The 16,778-nt window shown below is 40.1% G+C and overlaps 1 protein-coding gene across 5 annotated transcripts in view; it reads right to left on the bottom strand.

Moving 5' to 3' along the window:
• Positions 1-313: 313 nt before the first annotated feature.
• The window catches only part of LOC140631134 (uncharacterized), a 138,969-nt gene continuing 122,504 nt past the window's right edge, over positions 314-16,778 (bottom strand). For 3 of the 5 annotated variants that reach the window (XM_072822412.1, XM_072822406.1, XM_072822411.1), the window contains 3 exons: positions 8,179-8,270; positions 5,962-6,023; positions 3,562-5,024 (listed from right to left, as the gene is read on the bottom strand). In XM_072822412.1, the coding sequence (XP_072678513.1) occupies position 6,023; positions 8,179-8,270 (93 nt within the window). In that variant the 3' untranslated portion in view covers positions 3,562-5,024; positions 5,962-6,022. Of the gene's footprint in view, positions 1,944-3,561; positions 5,025-5,241; positions 5,377-5,961; positions 6,024-8,178; positions 8,271-16,778 lie in introns of those variants that run through there. The other 2 variants (XM_072822407.1, XM_072822408.1) reach the window with 2 other exon arrangements.

Below are 16,778 nucleotides of genomic sequence, written 5' to 3'. Positions count from 1 at the left end.
TGGGTCCACGCTACCACACTGATGGTACTAGCATTAGTGAAGGCTACTAGTATTTCTGTTATGCCTGACTTCTCAAGTATTTGTTTTTTGTACCTTCTGGGGGTTTATTAGCCTGCCAGTCAATGTGGAGTTTCAAAGGCCTGGACCTGAAGTGAAAACCTTGCAAAAAGCTAGCCACAGGGATGGTTAAACTGAGGTGGGTTGGAGAGAGGTGAGGCTCAAATGTCTGAGAAAGCAAGGACTCTGAGCACAGGGGTCAGAAAAAGGCCTTGTACAATGCAGGTTCTCCAAGAGGCAGACACGAAGACAAAAGTAAATGTGTAAGAGATTTATTGGAGTAAACATCCATATAGAGTAAGAGTTGGGGAGCACAAGGAAATGGGGGCAGTCTTCAGAGTGCTATGTTTGTCTGGTGCTTTTAAAGGAAAAAGAACAGACAGGGTTAGGGAGAAGATGTCAGCCAAGTTGATGGGGAGCCCTGAGCACAAGTTTGTTAGGAAAGAACTACCCTGGGCAGGAATAGCCCAGTTCTAGTTAGGGACTGTGACCTTGACACCAATGCTATGGAGGACCCAAAGGTGCAGCTGCTGGAGGTCAGCAGATGTGCTCTTCACGGCAGTTCTCTTGAAGGTAGGTCTGAGTGATTTATCTCTATGGTGTCCACAAAAGCCAACTTCTGTCAGAGAAGGCATTCTGAGTTGAGCCGAAATGCATCAAAATCAGAGGAAGTTAGAAACAAGTGAAGTGAATTGGGAATATTGTTATAATAATACTAAAATTATGGGGCACCTGGGTGGCTCAGGTCAGCTAAGCATCCAACTCTTGATCTTGGCTCAGGTCTTGATCTTGGGGTAGTGAGTTCAAGGTTAGTGTGGAGCCCACTTAAAAAAATACTAAAGTGATAAAGACAATTTCTGAAGACCTCAGGGGATATATATTCACAACTCACCCCTCTGACTAGTGGGTTTGTGCATGGGCCCAGCTAGCTTAGGAGCAGGGCAGAGTTTCTGATGCCTTAGGGATTGTCTCCAGTTCACCCCACCATACCCAAGAAAGAGAAGAAATTATTGTTCCAGTTCCCTGTGGTCCTCCAGGGCTTTCACACCACACCTTCTCCTTTCAGTTCTTACAAATGCTGCTTGTGGAATTCCAACACAATGCCCTGGACACAGGAGACACCATGCAAGTATGGTCCATGGTCTAGTACAGAGGCTAAAATCTGTCGCTTCCCAGGTGTGGTGGCTCCACTCAGGAAGACTGTCTTTATCCCTGTCCCTCCTTCAGCCTCTTCTACTGTACTCTGACTTCACTGGGATGCTCATTTAAGAATTTAAGCTGAATATTTTGGAACTGGTCTTGATGTAGGGCAAGAAAACTTGCTGGAGTTGGCAGATAATACAATTCAAGGGATTGGAACTCTGAGTCAATAGGTGTTTTCTTTGAAGATCAATACTAATAATATATTTAGTGCTATCGAACTTTATTAAATATGTATTGGTTCTTTTTATTCTCAGCTTAAAATCATTCTAAATGTATTCTCCATGCAAACGAGTATTTAGAGCTGATGAGCAAGTTTAGAGTCAGACTGCATCAAGGCTCTGTCTCCAAGCACATGGTATGTACCCAAGCTCAGCTTCAAGAGTAAATGAGGTGTACTAAGATGACTTCATATGGCTCTCGGCACACCTCCTGTTGGAATACTCTCCTGCTGACCAGGTAGTCACATGCCCTCCAAATGTCAGTGGAAATTGAGGATGTGCAGTGAGCACAAACTATGGTACTCTAGAAACAAGAGAAGTATTTAGACTCTGTCATTTTGAAAGCAGGAGGGCTTTTGATGAAATATAGCATGCACTTCTACAAGCAGCTGCATTTGGCTCTCCTTACAGTCCATGTCTGGCCCTCAGCTCACCTTTCAGGAGAACAGCTCACATCCATTTGATCTGAAGAGGAAAGACATGACTTTTTAATTACAGAAGTTAGGCTAAGAAATAAATGTATCTAAAAACTAAAGAGGATATATCTCATAAACTTTGAGATCTCTTTCAAGGCAAAAGTTCTAAGAGACTCTTAAGTAAAAATTTAGAAGGTAATTACCAGGAGTTAAAAAAAAATACAAAGTTCAAATTGTTCAGCCCCCGCCCGCCGCCCCCCCCGGCTTCCAGCAATGGGTTTAGAGAAGTTTATGCTCTGACCTATAGATGTGACTATTTGAATCTTGACTGAAATGACTCTTTTTTGGTATACAGCATATAACAGTTTCTATCTCTAGAAGAAAAGGGAGATGTATGCCCATCAATCTCTACATTTCATGGTAGTGCCTGAAATTTGGAGTCATGGGCTTGTGGTAAAATTATGCCTACCCCACCTCACAGGTGCAATAAATATGGACCTTGCATGACTAATATGAAGCTGAAATGTGTGTGTTGATACAAAACACTTGTTAATAGAATGTGATAGAAAACATGGCAATTCCCTCCATTACCCAAAGACCAGAATCAGAATGGTTTTTGTCATCTTTATGATTCTCCTTAATCTAAAAGGATGAATGAACTGGGATCTATGGAGTCATGAGAGACTCAAGTATAACCAAGAAGAAGAGAATAGTGTTCTCTAATCCCAGAGCATTATCTACTCAAAGGGAAAAATCATCACCACTCTATTCCCATGTGGCACACCTCTCTAAGAGGGAAAGCAGGCCTTACTCACAGAAAGGAGTAAAACATTCTCCACATATAGCTGGCAGCTGCACTAACACATGGTTCCAGGGACAGATTACATAATCCTGGAGCCAACAGCCAATAGTGAGCATCAGCTCTGAGAGATTCGCAGAGAAATGATGTTAAAGCTTAAAAACCATTATACTGTCTCTGGAAGAATGCCCAGAGAGACCCACATGATGGCAGAGAAGGAGCTAAAATAGAACAAGTTTTTTAAATGAACTATATCAGAAATCTATTGCTGTGTAACAAATGATGCCAAACTCTGAGGCTCAAAACAACAATAAACAGTATTTCACAGCTTATGTGGTTCAGAAATCCAGGAGTAGGTTAGCTGGGTACAACTGCTTTGAAGTCCCTCATGAGTTGAAGTCAAGGTGTTGGCTGGGCTGCAGTTAGCTCTAAGCTAGACTGGGGAAGGGTCTACTTCTAAGATCACAAACATGCTGCCAGGGCTCACAGTTTTCTGTAGGCTGCCTGAGTGTCCTGAGACCTTAGCAACTCCCTTCCATCTCCTTAGGGCTGCTCAGGACATGGCAACTATCTCGTTTCAGAGCGAGTGAATCCAAAGGGGTTGGGGGTGAAGATGGGAAATGCTTTTGAGACAGGAACCATAGTCTTTTTATAAACTAATATTGGAAGTGACATTTCATGTTTTCTACCCTATTCTACTCACCAGAAGTGAGTCATTAAGTTTAGTCTACACTCAGCGGGGAGGGGAATTAAGCTCTACATCTTGAGGGAAAGTATAGAAAGAAGAAGGTTTACCAAAGAAGGTATAGACATATCTTTAAAACCATCACATGCATTGAAAGGAAGAATTCAATTTATTATTTTTTAAAGATTTTATTTATTTATTCATGAGAGACACACACAGAGAGAGAGAGAGAGGCAGAGACACAGGCAGAGGGAGAAGCAGGCTCCATGCAGGGAGCCTGAGGTGGGACTCGATCCCGGGTCTCCAGGATCACACCCTGGGCTGAAGGCAGCACTAAACCACTGAGCCACCCGTGCTTCCTGGAAGAATTCAATTTAAAAAACCAGTGAGCTTCTTGGTGATCATGCTATGAAAGATCTTGAATGGACAGGAGACAATAAAATCAGAAGGGACTCTTATCTATTCCGAATAAGAAATTGGCGAGATCTCAAACTGTCTAGATGAGCCTAGAACACACAAAACACATTTTCTTTTCTCTCTGGGCACAGAGCTAGAAGCTACATTTCTCAATCTCCTTAAAGGTATCTGGGACTGTGAGACTGAATTCTGGCCAGTGAAAGATGGGCCTACCCTTTCTAGACCTGCTCCATAAAAATTCCTGCACATCCTCTTTTTTCTCTATTGAGTGGAGATACTAACTGGAAATGACTCAGGCCGGAGCCATAACAGAAAGGACCTCAAAAGAGCACTTGGACATTTGAATCAACGTGAGCAAAGATAAGCTTTTATTTTATTTTTTAAAATCCACTGGGAAAGCTTAGAAGGCTGTTTGTTATAGCATCTAGCCTAATTTATTCTAATTTACTGTCTTTTAAGTGGTTCAAAGTTAGTAGATGAAATAAGGTTAAGTCTACAAGATTTACTGAACATGAATCAATATGATTATATTCATCGAAGGGAATTTAAAGAAATTCAAGAACAAACTTGTGAAAGCGTTATTTAAAACATCTGCTGGGCCCTATGACTGACAAATTGTTAGTGTTAGTCTGATTCTTGGAATGCACTCTGGGAAAAACACCAATACATTTTGCTTCCATACTGATTATGATCCAGAATCCATTATAAAGCCTGATAAGATTGCAGTGACGATTAACTGAGGCAACTTATGTAAAGTATGTAGAAACCACACATACTAAGTGCTCAGTGAATGCTAGCCATGATTACTATCATTGCTGGAATTTTTGCTATTTTGGAGAGGGACATTAATGCTTTGCTGGTCTCCAATTTTTTCTCTTTGGGGAGAGATCAATAAGGCTATGGATAAGATAGAAGTAAAGATTGTAATTAATTGAAGAGTCAAAGGGCCACAAGCATCTGAAGGCTTGACAGAAGCTGGAGGAGTCACATCTAAGAAGATTCACATAGCTGTTGGCAAAAGGCCTCAGTTTCTCACTGTTGGCTACATGGGCCTCTCTATGAAGTTGCCTGAATGCCATCACAGCAGCTGGTTGCTAGATGAAGTACAGCAAGCAGGAAACCGCAGTGTCTTTATGACCTAGTTTATAAAGTGGCACACCACCACCTCTACATTAAAGATGAGACACCAAGTCTAGACACTCAAGGGTAGGGAAACAAAGCTCCACCTCCTGGAAGAAAAAATATTGAAGAATATAATACCACCATGCCACCATGGTGTGTGATTCATAATTCATATACATAAATCAACACAACTTTCCTAACAAAATACTTAAAAAATATAATGCGTTTTAAAAGAAAAAGGAATTGGAAGATATATCAAAAATATGAGCAATCAATTCATTTTTAAAAAATATTTTATTTGTTTATTCATGAGAGACACACACAGAGAGAAGCAGAGACATAAGCAGAGGGAGAAGCAGGCGCCATACAGGAAGCCTGATGTGGGACTTGATCCCAGGACTCCAGGATCACGCTCTGAGCTGAAGGCAGGCGCTTAACCAGTGAGCCACCCAAAGCGTCCTCAATTCATTAATAAAAGAAAATCTTGATAGTTAATAAACATATGCTTAAATGCTTAAATTTTCTAATAATTAGGGAAATTCAAATTAAATGTGATACTCTTTTATACGCTTTCAGATTGGAAAAATGTTGAAGTTCCACAATATCAAGTGAAAGCTAGGATATGGGACATCGGAAACTCTTACACATAGCTAGTGGAAGTATATCACCTTCAAAACCACTTGACACTATCGGGTAAGTTTGATGGTAAATTATCTAAAAACCCTTTATTTCCACTCCCAGAGAAATTCCCTTGTGTACAAAGAGATCTGAGTAAGAATGTCCCTTAGCTCACTGTTTCAAGTAGGAAAAAAAGAAAAAAAAAAAAAAAAGAAAAAGGACACCCTAAATGTACACTTCCAGAAGGATGGGTAAATAAATTGTGAACCACTCACTCAACATAATGAATGAACTAGAATTATACATATCAATATGGATGAATTCTCACAAATATATTGAGCGACAAAAGCAAGCTGCAGAAGAATACATTTATGTAAAGTTTAAAAACATACAAAACAATTCCATGTGTTGTTTAAGAATACATACCTATGTAGAAAAGTCAAGAATGCATAGGAATGATGCACACCAAATGCAGTTAATGGTTACTTCTGGAGGGGAATGAGAAGAATGTGGTAAGGAGACATGTATAGGGCTGCAACTTGTTTAGCAATGTTTCATTTATTAAACTAAGTGGTGGACACATGGTCAATATTATTTATGACTTTTAAAATATGGTTTCATAATTTAAAAAAGTTCAAAGAAAATGTAATAGAAGGAAACATCCCATTTAAAATACAAGGGAAGATGGGGCGCCCGGGTGGCTCAGTCGGTTAAGCATCTGACTCTTGATTTCGGTTTAGTGGGGAGTCTGTTTGTCACCCTCGCCCCTTGTTCCTCCCCCTCCTAAAATAAATAAATAAATCTTTAAAAAATAAAATACAAGGGAAGAAGCTGAAATAACTAAGAATTTAAAATAATCTCAGAATGAAGAAGTGATACATTTAACTACATCTTTTGGCATGGTAAATGAAATATAAATGAAACATAAAGGAGAATAAAGCTGAGGAAAAGAGTCTTATATTCCCAAAGGCTAATGTCTTTAATATAGGGACAGTTCCTTGTTAAAAGTCATATGACCAATAACCTAGAACAGTAATAGACTAAAGTCATCAACTGACAATCTGCAGAATTATAAATAGTGTTTAAATATGTGAGAAATGCAAGTGGAAACCATGAATTACTATGTTTGCCAATTAGGTTGTCAAAGATGAAAAGGTTGGTGAGGATCTGAAAGAGTCCCTCTCGTGTTGTTGCTAGAATCGTATGGGAGTGTGTGTTGTCAGATTGTTTACAGAGGGGCATCTGTGATGATCTATCAAATTGTAAAGAGCCCACATCCTTTGACCTAGAAATTCCACCTCCATGAATTTTTCCTGGTGATATACCTGCACATATGGGAAATGATTTATTATATTGTTTGTAATTGCAAAAAAAAAAAAAAGCGGGGGGGGTGGAGAGAGCGAATTAAATATCCCTTGACAGGGGCTTTGTAAAATAAAATGGGTAAAATAATAGTGAAAGGGAATAGAAGGGAAAGGAGAAGAAATGGGTAGGAAATATCAGAAAGGGACACAGAACATGAAGACTCCTAACTCTGGGAAACGAACTAGGGGTGGTGAAAGGGGAGGAGGGCGAGGGGTGGGGGTGAATGGGTGACGGGCACTGAGGGGGGCACTTGACAGGATGAGCACTGGGTGTTATTTTGTATGTTGGCTAATTGAACACCAATAAAAATAAATTTATAAATAAATAAATAAATAAATAAATAAATAAAATGCATGCATTGAGTTGAATTCTAGGTAGTGGTTTTAAAGTGGGGTTGCCTCTATGTGTATATGCGGAGGGAAAAAAAGAGCCTCAAGATGAATTGTAGAGCAAAGAGGGGATGGTGTAGAATGGTGTATATGCTACCGTTTACAAAGGGAAAGAATAGTGTACATTTTTGCTTCCTTATACACAGAAAATTCCTAAGGGAGAAGTATGGAACCAATAAACATGACTGCTGCCTGTCACTCCCATACGGTAGTAGGAGAAGCTCGAATTATGTAAGCAAACAAACAAAAATAAATAAAAACAAACTCTAAAAAACCTAAAAATTCTGACTTAATTTAGTACCAAGGTATGCATTTCAGAGTCCACAGTGCTTGCCATCAGAAAAGAGAGGAATATTGCTGATGTGCAATCCTGGCCCTAATTACTTTCTTGCTAACCTCTAAACATTTCCCCAGAAAGGTCCTGCTACACAGCCAGTCGAGGGGTTGTGGGGGAGAGAAATGGGGCTTGTTATTAAAACAGCCCCACAGATCTGATTGGCATCCTAGAACTGCTTACCTTGTGCTTCCTGAGTCATTTCTAATGAGGGATAATGATGATAGCAAGGTGGGTAGGTCTCCAGTGGGGGGTCGGGAAAGGACACCAGTGGAGACCAGGTCAATTTTGATTCATTGCACGTTGAACTTTTCACTTTTCCTTCCTTTGCACATTTATAGCTATTAGCGAGGATTCTGGGAGCATCGCAAGCACAAGCTAGTTGGCAAAACTAGATACTTTGTGTAGGTAGCTTGGAAATGGAGATTTAGGTGGAGAGAAACAATGTCTATCCTCAAGGAGATGCCATGGAATGGATGCTCCTGCTCTCAGGGATAGAGGGCACAGAGGGAGGGGACCTATGAGGAAGGAGAGGGAAGACAGGGCAATCCTTACCAAAATATGTAAGAATAGCATTTGGCTGTATGACGAGGGAAGTGTAGAGTGAACAAAGCTGGGCGAGGTTCATCAGCAAATGTCTTGTGGCGCTGGAAACACAAGAAAAATTATGTAATGTATTACATAGTCACCAGAAATGTTAAATACAGAACCTTTGTTGAGTACATCCAATTGGGCAGGCACAGTTCCAGGTCTTAGGGATGCATCAGAGAACAAAATAAAGTCTTGATCCTCATGTTGATTATATTCTAGCAACCAGGGCAAGTGGGTGAACACAGAGAAAACAGATGATACACAAATAAGAAAGCAAACCTACGAGATAATGTTATGTAATGAACCATCTAAGAGTCAATTTACCTGAAGGGAAGACAAAGACAAGCAGTAGTATGAGGGTAGAGGTTATTTTAGATAAGAGATCAGGAAAGCCTCTCTGATGAAGTGGCATATGAGTAGAGACTTGAGGAAAGTTAAGGAGAAAGCCCTAGAAATACATGATGAGCGAAATGATAAGGCAAAGGCCCTGAGGCTAAAACATGATTTTTACTACACAGATGAAGGAAAAACATGCAGAAAGTAACGACAATGAAGCAGTTGAAACACAAAATTATATATTCCCTATGATTATGTATACAGAGCTATATATCAGAAAAGACAAATGAAAAATATAAACTCTTATAATGTTTCAATAAGGGGATAGAGATGAGTGTTTCTCAAGGGCAAGCAGTGTCTCGCAATTCAAGTCTAGTCTGACCATGCTCCGTATGTGTAGGATCTAAACAATATCTGATGAATGAATGAATAAATCACTGCGATTCTTTTGAAACTATCATTTAAAAAAATAAAAGAAGGTGGCTATTTTTGAAAAATTACATTTGTGATAGCACATGGCATGGTGGAGTTTGCCAGAAAGATGCAACGTCAGCTCTGGGCCAGCCCAAGATTTGATTAATTGGGCACACGGAGCTAAATTTTCCGGATGACCTAATGTCAACTATAGCTGTGTACCTGCATCATCTTGAGCAAGTCAGAATAGCTCAAGGAGGAAGGTGTAGTTATTCCAATGATGTCGCCCCAGGACATTGGGGCTCTGGGAGAGTCATTGTCTAGTCCATGGACACAAACCAGTAGATGGTAACACTGAGCAACAGATCTCTGAGTCCAAGTTCAGAACTCTGACAACCACAGCATGGGGAGATCTACTCTTTATCTCTTCCTTCATGGCAACAGCTTTCTTTTTCTTTTAATTGAAGTCTAGTTGACACACAGTGTTACATTAGTTTCAGATGTGCAACACAGTGATTCCACAAGTCTATACTTACCCTGTACTCACCACAAGAGGAGCTCCCATCTGTCACCAAGCAACCCTATTACAATACCATTGACTGTATTCTCTGTGTGAAGCCTTACATCCCTGTGACTTATTCATTCCATAACTGGAAGCTTGTAACTCCTCTCCCCTTCACCCATTTTGCCCAACCTCCATCCCCTCCCCTCTGGCCGCCATCAGTTTGTTCTCTATATTTATGGGTCTGTTTCTGGTTTGTTAGTTTGTTCATTTGCTTTGTTTGTTAGATTCCACATGTAAGTGAAATCATATGATATTTGTCTCTCTCTGTCTGACTTATTTTACTTAGCGTAACATCCTCTAGGTCCATCCATGTTGTCACAAAGGGTAAAATCCCATTCTTTTTTATGGGTGAATAATATTCCAATGTGTGTGTATCACTCATCTATTGGATGGACACTTGGGCTGCTTCTATAATCTGGCTGTTGAAAAATAATGCTTCAATAAACGTAGAGGTGCATGTATCTTTTCAGTTAGTGCTCTTGTTTTCTTTGGGTAAATACCCAGTACTGCAATGACCGGGCAATAAAGTAGCGCTATTTTTATCTTTTTTGAGAAAACTCCATACTGTTTTCCATAACGGCTGCATCAATATCCATTCCCACCAACAGTTCCTTTTTTTTTTCACATCCTCGCCAACACTTGTTATCTCTAGTCCCCACAGTTTTTGAGTACAAATTCACGCTCCCTAGTATTCTCAGTGGTCCTTAATTTTCCCAAACCCTCCAAGTGTGGCACTTCATGGGACCTGTTCCCTCTTCCATCCTCATCTCTGATCTTAGTGACTGACCCTTAGCAGTTCATTTCACTTTTCCCGGTCTCACTTTTGTCATTTTTTTGACAGACATAACTATGTGTTGGAATTGTGGTGCAGAGTCAATGAAATCATCCAATCAAAGTCTTTGGATCAGTGTCTGATATATATGGCAGATATTCAATAAATACTGGGTGAATCTATTTGTGGCCAGCTTGTGTCTGGGTCCTGCTAATGATTGACTAACCTGATAAACGAATCCTGGATTAGTTACCAATGATGATAATAGCATAAAATATTGTGCCTCCCCAATACCACTGACAATTTAACATAACTCAAATTAATTGCTGATGGTGCGAGGGGCCATCACAGCTGCCATCATCAACATCCCTTACCTTGCTGTTCACCAGGAAGGCAGCCCATTTGTCCAAAATTCATTACACTGTGACTTAGGCTCAGTGTAAATCTAACATGTAGGTTGACTGTGATAAATTGAATAAAAACTTCTAAGAAGAAACTGGTCTGCATACACATAGCCTCTAAACTTAAGGTTCAGAAAAAAATAAATGAAACGCTTCAAAACACTCCAGAAATGAGTCAGTCTCATGAGCCATGTTCTCTGAAATCTAGAATTTACCTTTTTATACAACAATTTTATTTTTTTAATCATAGTGACACTGAGAGCATAGATGAAGAGCCTAAAAGACGAGTGTCAAGGTTGCCTAGAGTTCTCCTAACAAAGTCCCATACACTGGAAGCTTAGAACAACAGAGGTTTATTGTCTCCTAATTCTGGATGCTAGAAATCTGAAATCAAGGTGTCAGCAGGACAATACTCCCTCTGAAACTTGTCAGAGACTCCTTCCTTGCTTCTCCTAGCTCCCTGTGTTTGTCTGCAATTATAGCCATTCTTTGGCTTGCAGGTGCCTCACTCCAGCCTCTGCCTCCCTGGTCACATGTCATTCTCTTCCCCATGTATCTCTTCTCTTTGGAAGAACAACATAGTCATGTTAAATAAGGGCCCACTCTACTCCAGTGTGAACTCAACTAATTACATCTGCAGCAACTTTCCTTCCAAATAAAGTCACATTCTGAAGTATCCAGAGTTAGGATGGCAACATATGTATTTTGGGGGAACACAATTCAACCCATAACAGTGTACCCACTGTACCTTCCTTGGGGCTTAGAGTGATGCAGGGCCAGAGAGCCAGGCAGGTGATTTTAGGTTTTAGTTGTTGCAGAAGGACTGTGCTTCGTATCCCAAAGCCTGTGGGGCATTAGAGGGCTAGAGGTCACTTCTCTTCTTTGTCATCATACAAGGCTTGTCTCTGTAGATGCCAAAAGTCTCAAGCTGGGCTGTCCCATTCAGAATGTCCTAAAGCCATAGTGTACAGCTTTTGGGGATCAAGCTTGGTGACTCTTTCTATTTCAATAGTCAGATTTTTTAAGGCTTTTTTTTTTTTTTTTTTTTTTTGAGAGAGAGAGCATGTACATGCAGGGGGATGAAGAGGGAGAAGAGGGAGAGGGGCAGAAACGGATTCCCTGCTGGGCTCAGAGCCTGCCATGGGACTTCATCTCACAACACAGATATCATGACCTGAGCTAAAATCAAGAGTCTAAAGTTTAACCAACTAAGCCACAAGGGACCCCCCGATTTTTTATTTTAAACTCGTGTATGAGAAAAACATGAAGTGTGCTAAGCACTGATTATCCTACTTTTATTAGGTTGAACCACATAAAGTTTCCATTTTTATAGATGAAAAATTATCAAATATTGGTGATTTTACTTAGTTTGACCTCTGCATACCTTTAGATGCTGTCATGGATGAGTGCCACGTGGTCCTGGTTATTTAAATTGGTCCCCAATTTAAAAGTTAGACTGAGCCCAATCCTGCCCTTATAGCCTACTAGGGTACCACTGAGAATTTATGCACCCTACTTTATCATGTCCAACAACCCTATGAAAGGCACACAGTCAGGAAAGAAGCAAGGGTTTGGGGATTCAGAAGGATCTGAATTCAAATTACTTCTTTATTTCTAAGGTTTGATTTTCTGGGGCCAATTATTTAGGTTTTCTGTGTTTTAAATTTTTTTTGTTTGCAAAATCGGGATAAAACTTTGTAGAATTATTGTGAGGATTAAATATATAAAATATGTAGCATAATATTTATTCTATATAAGCATGTGTATTATATATAAGCATAATATATAATACATGTATTTTTTTTGTATGTGTATATATATATATAACCAACATGGAGTAGGTTCAACAAATTTTGATTCCCTATACTCATGACTTCCATGAGTTCTACTATAGTCCTTAACAATCCCAGGAATCATTCAGAGACAAACTGAGGCAATTGGAAAATCTGTAGGCCTGATGCAGGTAATGAAGATTAAACAATAATGGGACAGGGGCACCTGGGAGGTTCAGTTGGTTGAGCATCCAACTCTTGGTTTTGGCTCAGGTTCTAATCTCAGGGTCACGAGATTGAGCCCTCTGCTGAGCTCTGTGCCCAGTGTGGAGTCTGCTTGAGACTCTCTCTGCATCTCCCCTCCTGTGCACACTCTGTCTCTAAAATAAATAAATAAATAAATAAATAAATAAATAAATAAATAAATAAATAAATATTTTTAAAAATTAATAATGGGACAAATAAATAGACTGCTTTGCATCTACCCTGTTCTTTTGGAACCAGCCTCAAGGACCATATCTTGAAACTCAGTTACTGAGAGACTACATCATTATGTAATCTTTTCTCATCTCACAATAACGAAACTCCATCTGAATTGCATACATGATACGGCTGTGTTTACACTGAATGTCATTTTCCAGCACACTAGTTCTCAACCTCTTTTTCGTTGGGACACAGATGATATTAACATAAATTAGCATATATGACCCGCTCTCTCTTTCTGGGCTCTTCAGAGATTCTTTAATTCCCTGTAACCACTCCTTTCATTCCCATTCAAGAAAACATTTTGGAAAGGAGATGATGAGAGTGACGCTATAGGGATAACCTCCCTAATTTTTTTTCCAATTAAATTTTCTGCAAACTTTAGCAACTTATCAACAAATACTGCTCTTGCAAACCACCTGAAACTTTTGGGCAGTATGATACTGAGGTTGACAATCGGTCTTCTAAGATGTTATTATCGTGACCATTTGGAATGGTTAAAATACTCCAAAGCCACCAAGCAATTCAGATCCAAGTAGACAATTGCAGCCTCCTACATCTTATTTATATGCTTCTAGGTGCTGTGACCCTGAGTAAATGTACAGTCTGGATAATTTTCTGTGCACACTGAACAAATGGATCTATTTCAATGACAGTGTGTTGGCACAAATGGTACTCCTGCCTCCATGTCATAGAGGCAAAGCAATGAGGTATAAATCAGACTACCCCAGGCTTCTTGTTTTCTAGCATATTCTATATGTGCAATACTGCTATTGATATGATCAATGCTCTCTAACCACTAGAAGCAGTCTCCCACATCTTTAGGCACTTAAGTATTCTATTCAGCTAATCTACTCTCCCCTTTGGTCAAAGCCATTTATTACCAATTATAAGTAATGTGACTATGGGGGATGCTACCTGGGGCCACTGGAAATCTGCCATGGTTTATAGCCCTTGGAACAGACTCAGACATTATAAGTTTAAAAACACACACACCACACACAACCAAAAAACAACATTTTAAGCCAAACCCAACCCTTTTATAATTGAAATTATAATAAATCACACCTCCTATATCTTCCTGGAGGGAGGACACTGCAAAGGTTTGCTCTCTCTCTCTCTCTCTCTCTCTCTGCCAAATTGCTTCCTAATAAGGAAGAGAGATCAATAAAAAGGACAACTGGGTCTCAGCCATGTTCAGGGCTGAGGCAGGGAGCCTAAAGTTTGGTTAATTCTTAAGACATGGAGGTCAATCATAGGGGTAGAAAGAACAAAAGGGAAAAGCAGATCGGAGCATATTACTTCTTAGCTTTAACAATCAGTGGCTCCCTGTCACCTCTAAGGTAATGTGCTCACACTAGAGCATGCTATATCTCTAAGACCTTCCAGAATCTGCTGACATCTAACATGCCCCTCTGCCATAGCACTCACTTCTCTGCATTGTGTCTCTTTGTTGGCCTTCCCTGTTAGACTGTAAGACCCCTGAAGGCAAGGATCATAACTTGGTAAACTTTCATCTTTAGCACCTATCAGAAGCCCAATGGGTGCTTAAGCGATTCTAAATAAATGAGCACACGGTACTATAGCCTCCCGTAGGCCAAGAGGGCAAAGAGAAGTGAACCTCAGTTTTTGCATCAGCTGAAGTTCTTAGGAGCATGCCCTCCTTCTCTTCTAGATGGCCCTAGAAACCATTGCAGAGAAGGCCAGTTTGCGATGTGACCATGAAATGAGGAGTTTCATTTTCTTCCCACAAATGAATCAGAAGCCGTGATTCCTTCTAAGTGCTGTCCTTGGGAGGCTATGTGTATGGTCGGAAACAGCTGCATTTGTTCAACGGGCCTCTTTTGGAATTGTGGTCAGATTCAGTTTATATGCCATACAAGAAAACCAGTCTAATTTCTTTATGGGCACATTATTTCCAAAACAATGTTTCCTCGGCTTGATTGCCTACCATCGTCATTGGACATAACTTCGGGGCAACTTTTAGTAGCTTCCAACAACAAATCCACCCTCTGAAGATGAAGACGTGCCATGTTTGAAGATATTTAAGAGAGTGCCAACAGAGTCCACAAGTAATTCTAAAGAAGAGTTCCATAAATGCTTTGAGCACTTTTGTGTTATCTTGGAAATAAGCATAAATCTATCAAATAAATTACTTTAAAGTCAATAGGACTGTTTTAGGATGATATATTCTCATGTGCTACAGAACAGTAACCAGGACTTACTGTTTACTGTGACCAAGCAGTTTGTGTGTGTGTGTGTGTGCTCATATGTGTGTACGTATGTTATTCTCATTGAATTCTCCCCACAGCTATCTGAGAATAACAAAAACGATTAGCTTTTATTCAGTGCTTACTGTGGGTCAGGCACAGAGCTAAGGGTTATTTCATTTTAATTCCCATTCTACAGATAAGGAAACTGAGAGATAGAGAGAAGTAAGGTCCCTTGTTAGAGGTCACAGAGCCAGTCAAAGAACAGATTCATGTGCAAATTCATCTGACTTGTTCTTTTTTTTTTTTTAAGATTTTATTTATTTATTTGACACAGAGACAGAAAGCATAAGCAGAGGGAACAGCAGGCAGAGGGACAAGGAGGAGCAGGCTCCATGTGGGGCTTGATCCAGGGGTCCTAGGATCATGACCTGAGCCAAAGGCAGATGCTTAGCCTACTGAGCCACCCAGGTGCCCCTGTCTGACTTGTTCTCAATCACTCTGCTAGATGCTATAAGCTGTGCTCTTACACACTAAGATATGATCTCTGCATTTTTATGAAAATATTAGTGATATATGTAATAAATATCATACATCAGTGTCTGTGTGAGTGTATAGATATATACCCATCCTAACTCATACTTCTTTTTAATCAAAACATCGCTTGGTTCAGGCTCAATAAATACTTGTTGAGTTTCTAAACCCATGTCAGTGACAGTGGTCCAACCAAGAACACAAACAAGGACAAATAAAACAATAGGCCAAAGTGATACAAGACGGTTCAGCTCATCTAATCCCCAAACTAAAGCCATGCTCGCAGGACAGAGCTGTTGTCACAGAAAATGCCCAAAGAGCCTTCCCACAAGCTGAAGCGGGCAGGTTTTGCCATTTGCTTGCTATTTTGCTCAAGGAGGCCACTGCAGGGCCTTGGGCCTCAGTCACTCCATCTACGCATCTGGGAATGGGTACGTTCACCTCTCTTCTCCAGCCTTCCCCTATGAATATTTATAAAGGGCTCTAGAATCCTGGTATCCCATAAAAATGCAAAGTACGATTATTATTAATGATACAGTTAGCAAGAAGGACATTTGTTATTTCTACTCAATTGGTTTCCCCCGGGAGCAGGAACAGTCTCGTTTTTTTTTTCCTTGACATCGTATTAATGTGCCGGCTTTGCAACCTTGATCATCTGTCATTTGCTTTTTGAGAAAGTTGTACCACTGTGTTTCAGGCGGCACCCTGCCTTTCCCCTTGCCAGTCGGGCACGATCTGAGCACAAGTTGCTTCGTGGTTTAGATGAGACTATGGATCTTTATTTGATTTCTGGTATCAGGAAACAATTTATTAGGATCAAGGCAGTTAGGCTACAAGACTTCCTTTCTTGCCTGGGTAGTCACTAGTTGAACAGGCAGCCCTAGCTCATAAATCTAGTTTTATTTCCCCATCTATTCACCTGGAACTAAGTGATTTTTTTTTTTTTTTTTTTTTTAAGGCAGAGAGGAGAACACATTTCCTTCTGTAAGCACTCTTCCTCTAGCTCCTAATCACCATTGTTTCTCAGACAAGCTAGGGAACAGCCGACTCAGGGAGTCATTTCTATTTCCGGGCATC

The sequence above is a fragment of the Canis lupus genome, chromosome 3 (genome assembly GCF_048164855.1).
Source record: "Canis lupus baileyi chromosome 3, mCanLup2.hap1, whole genome shotgun sequence".
Lineage (NCBI taxonomy): Eukaryota > Metazoa > Chordata > Mammalia > Carnivora > Canidae > Canis > Canis lupus.
The sequence above is the reverse complement of the archived record's forward strand: the minus strand, read 5'-3'. Positions and strand labels throughout refer to the sequence as shown.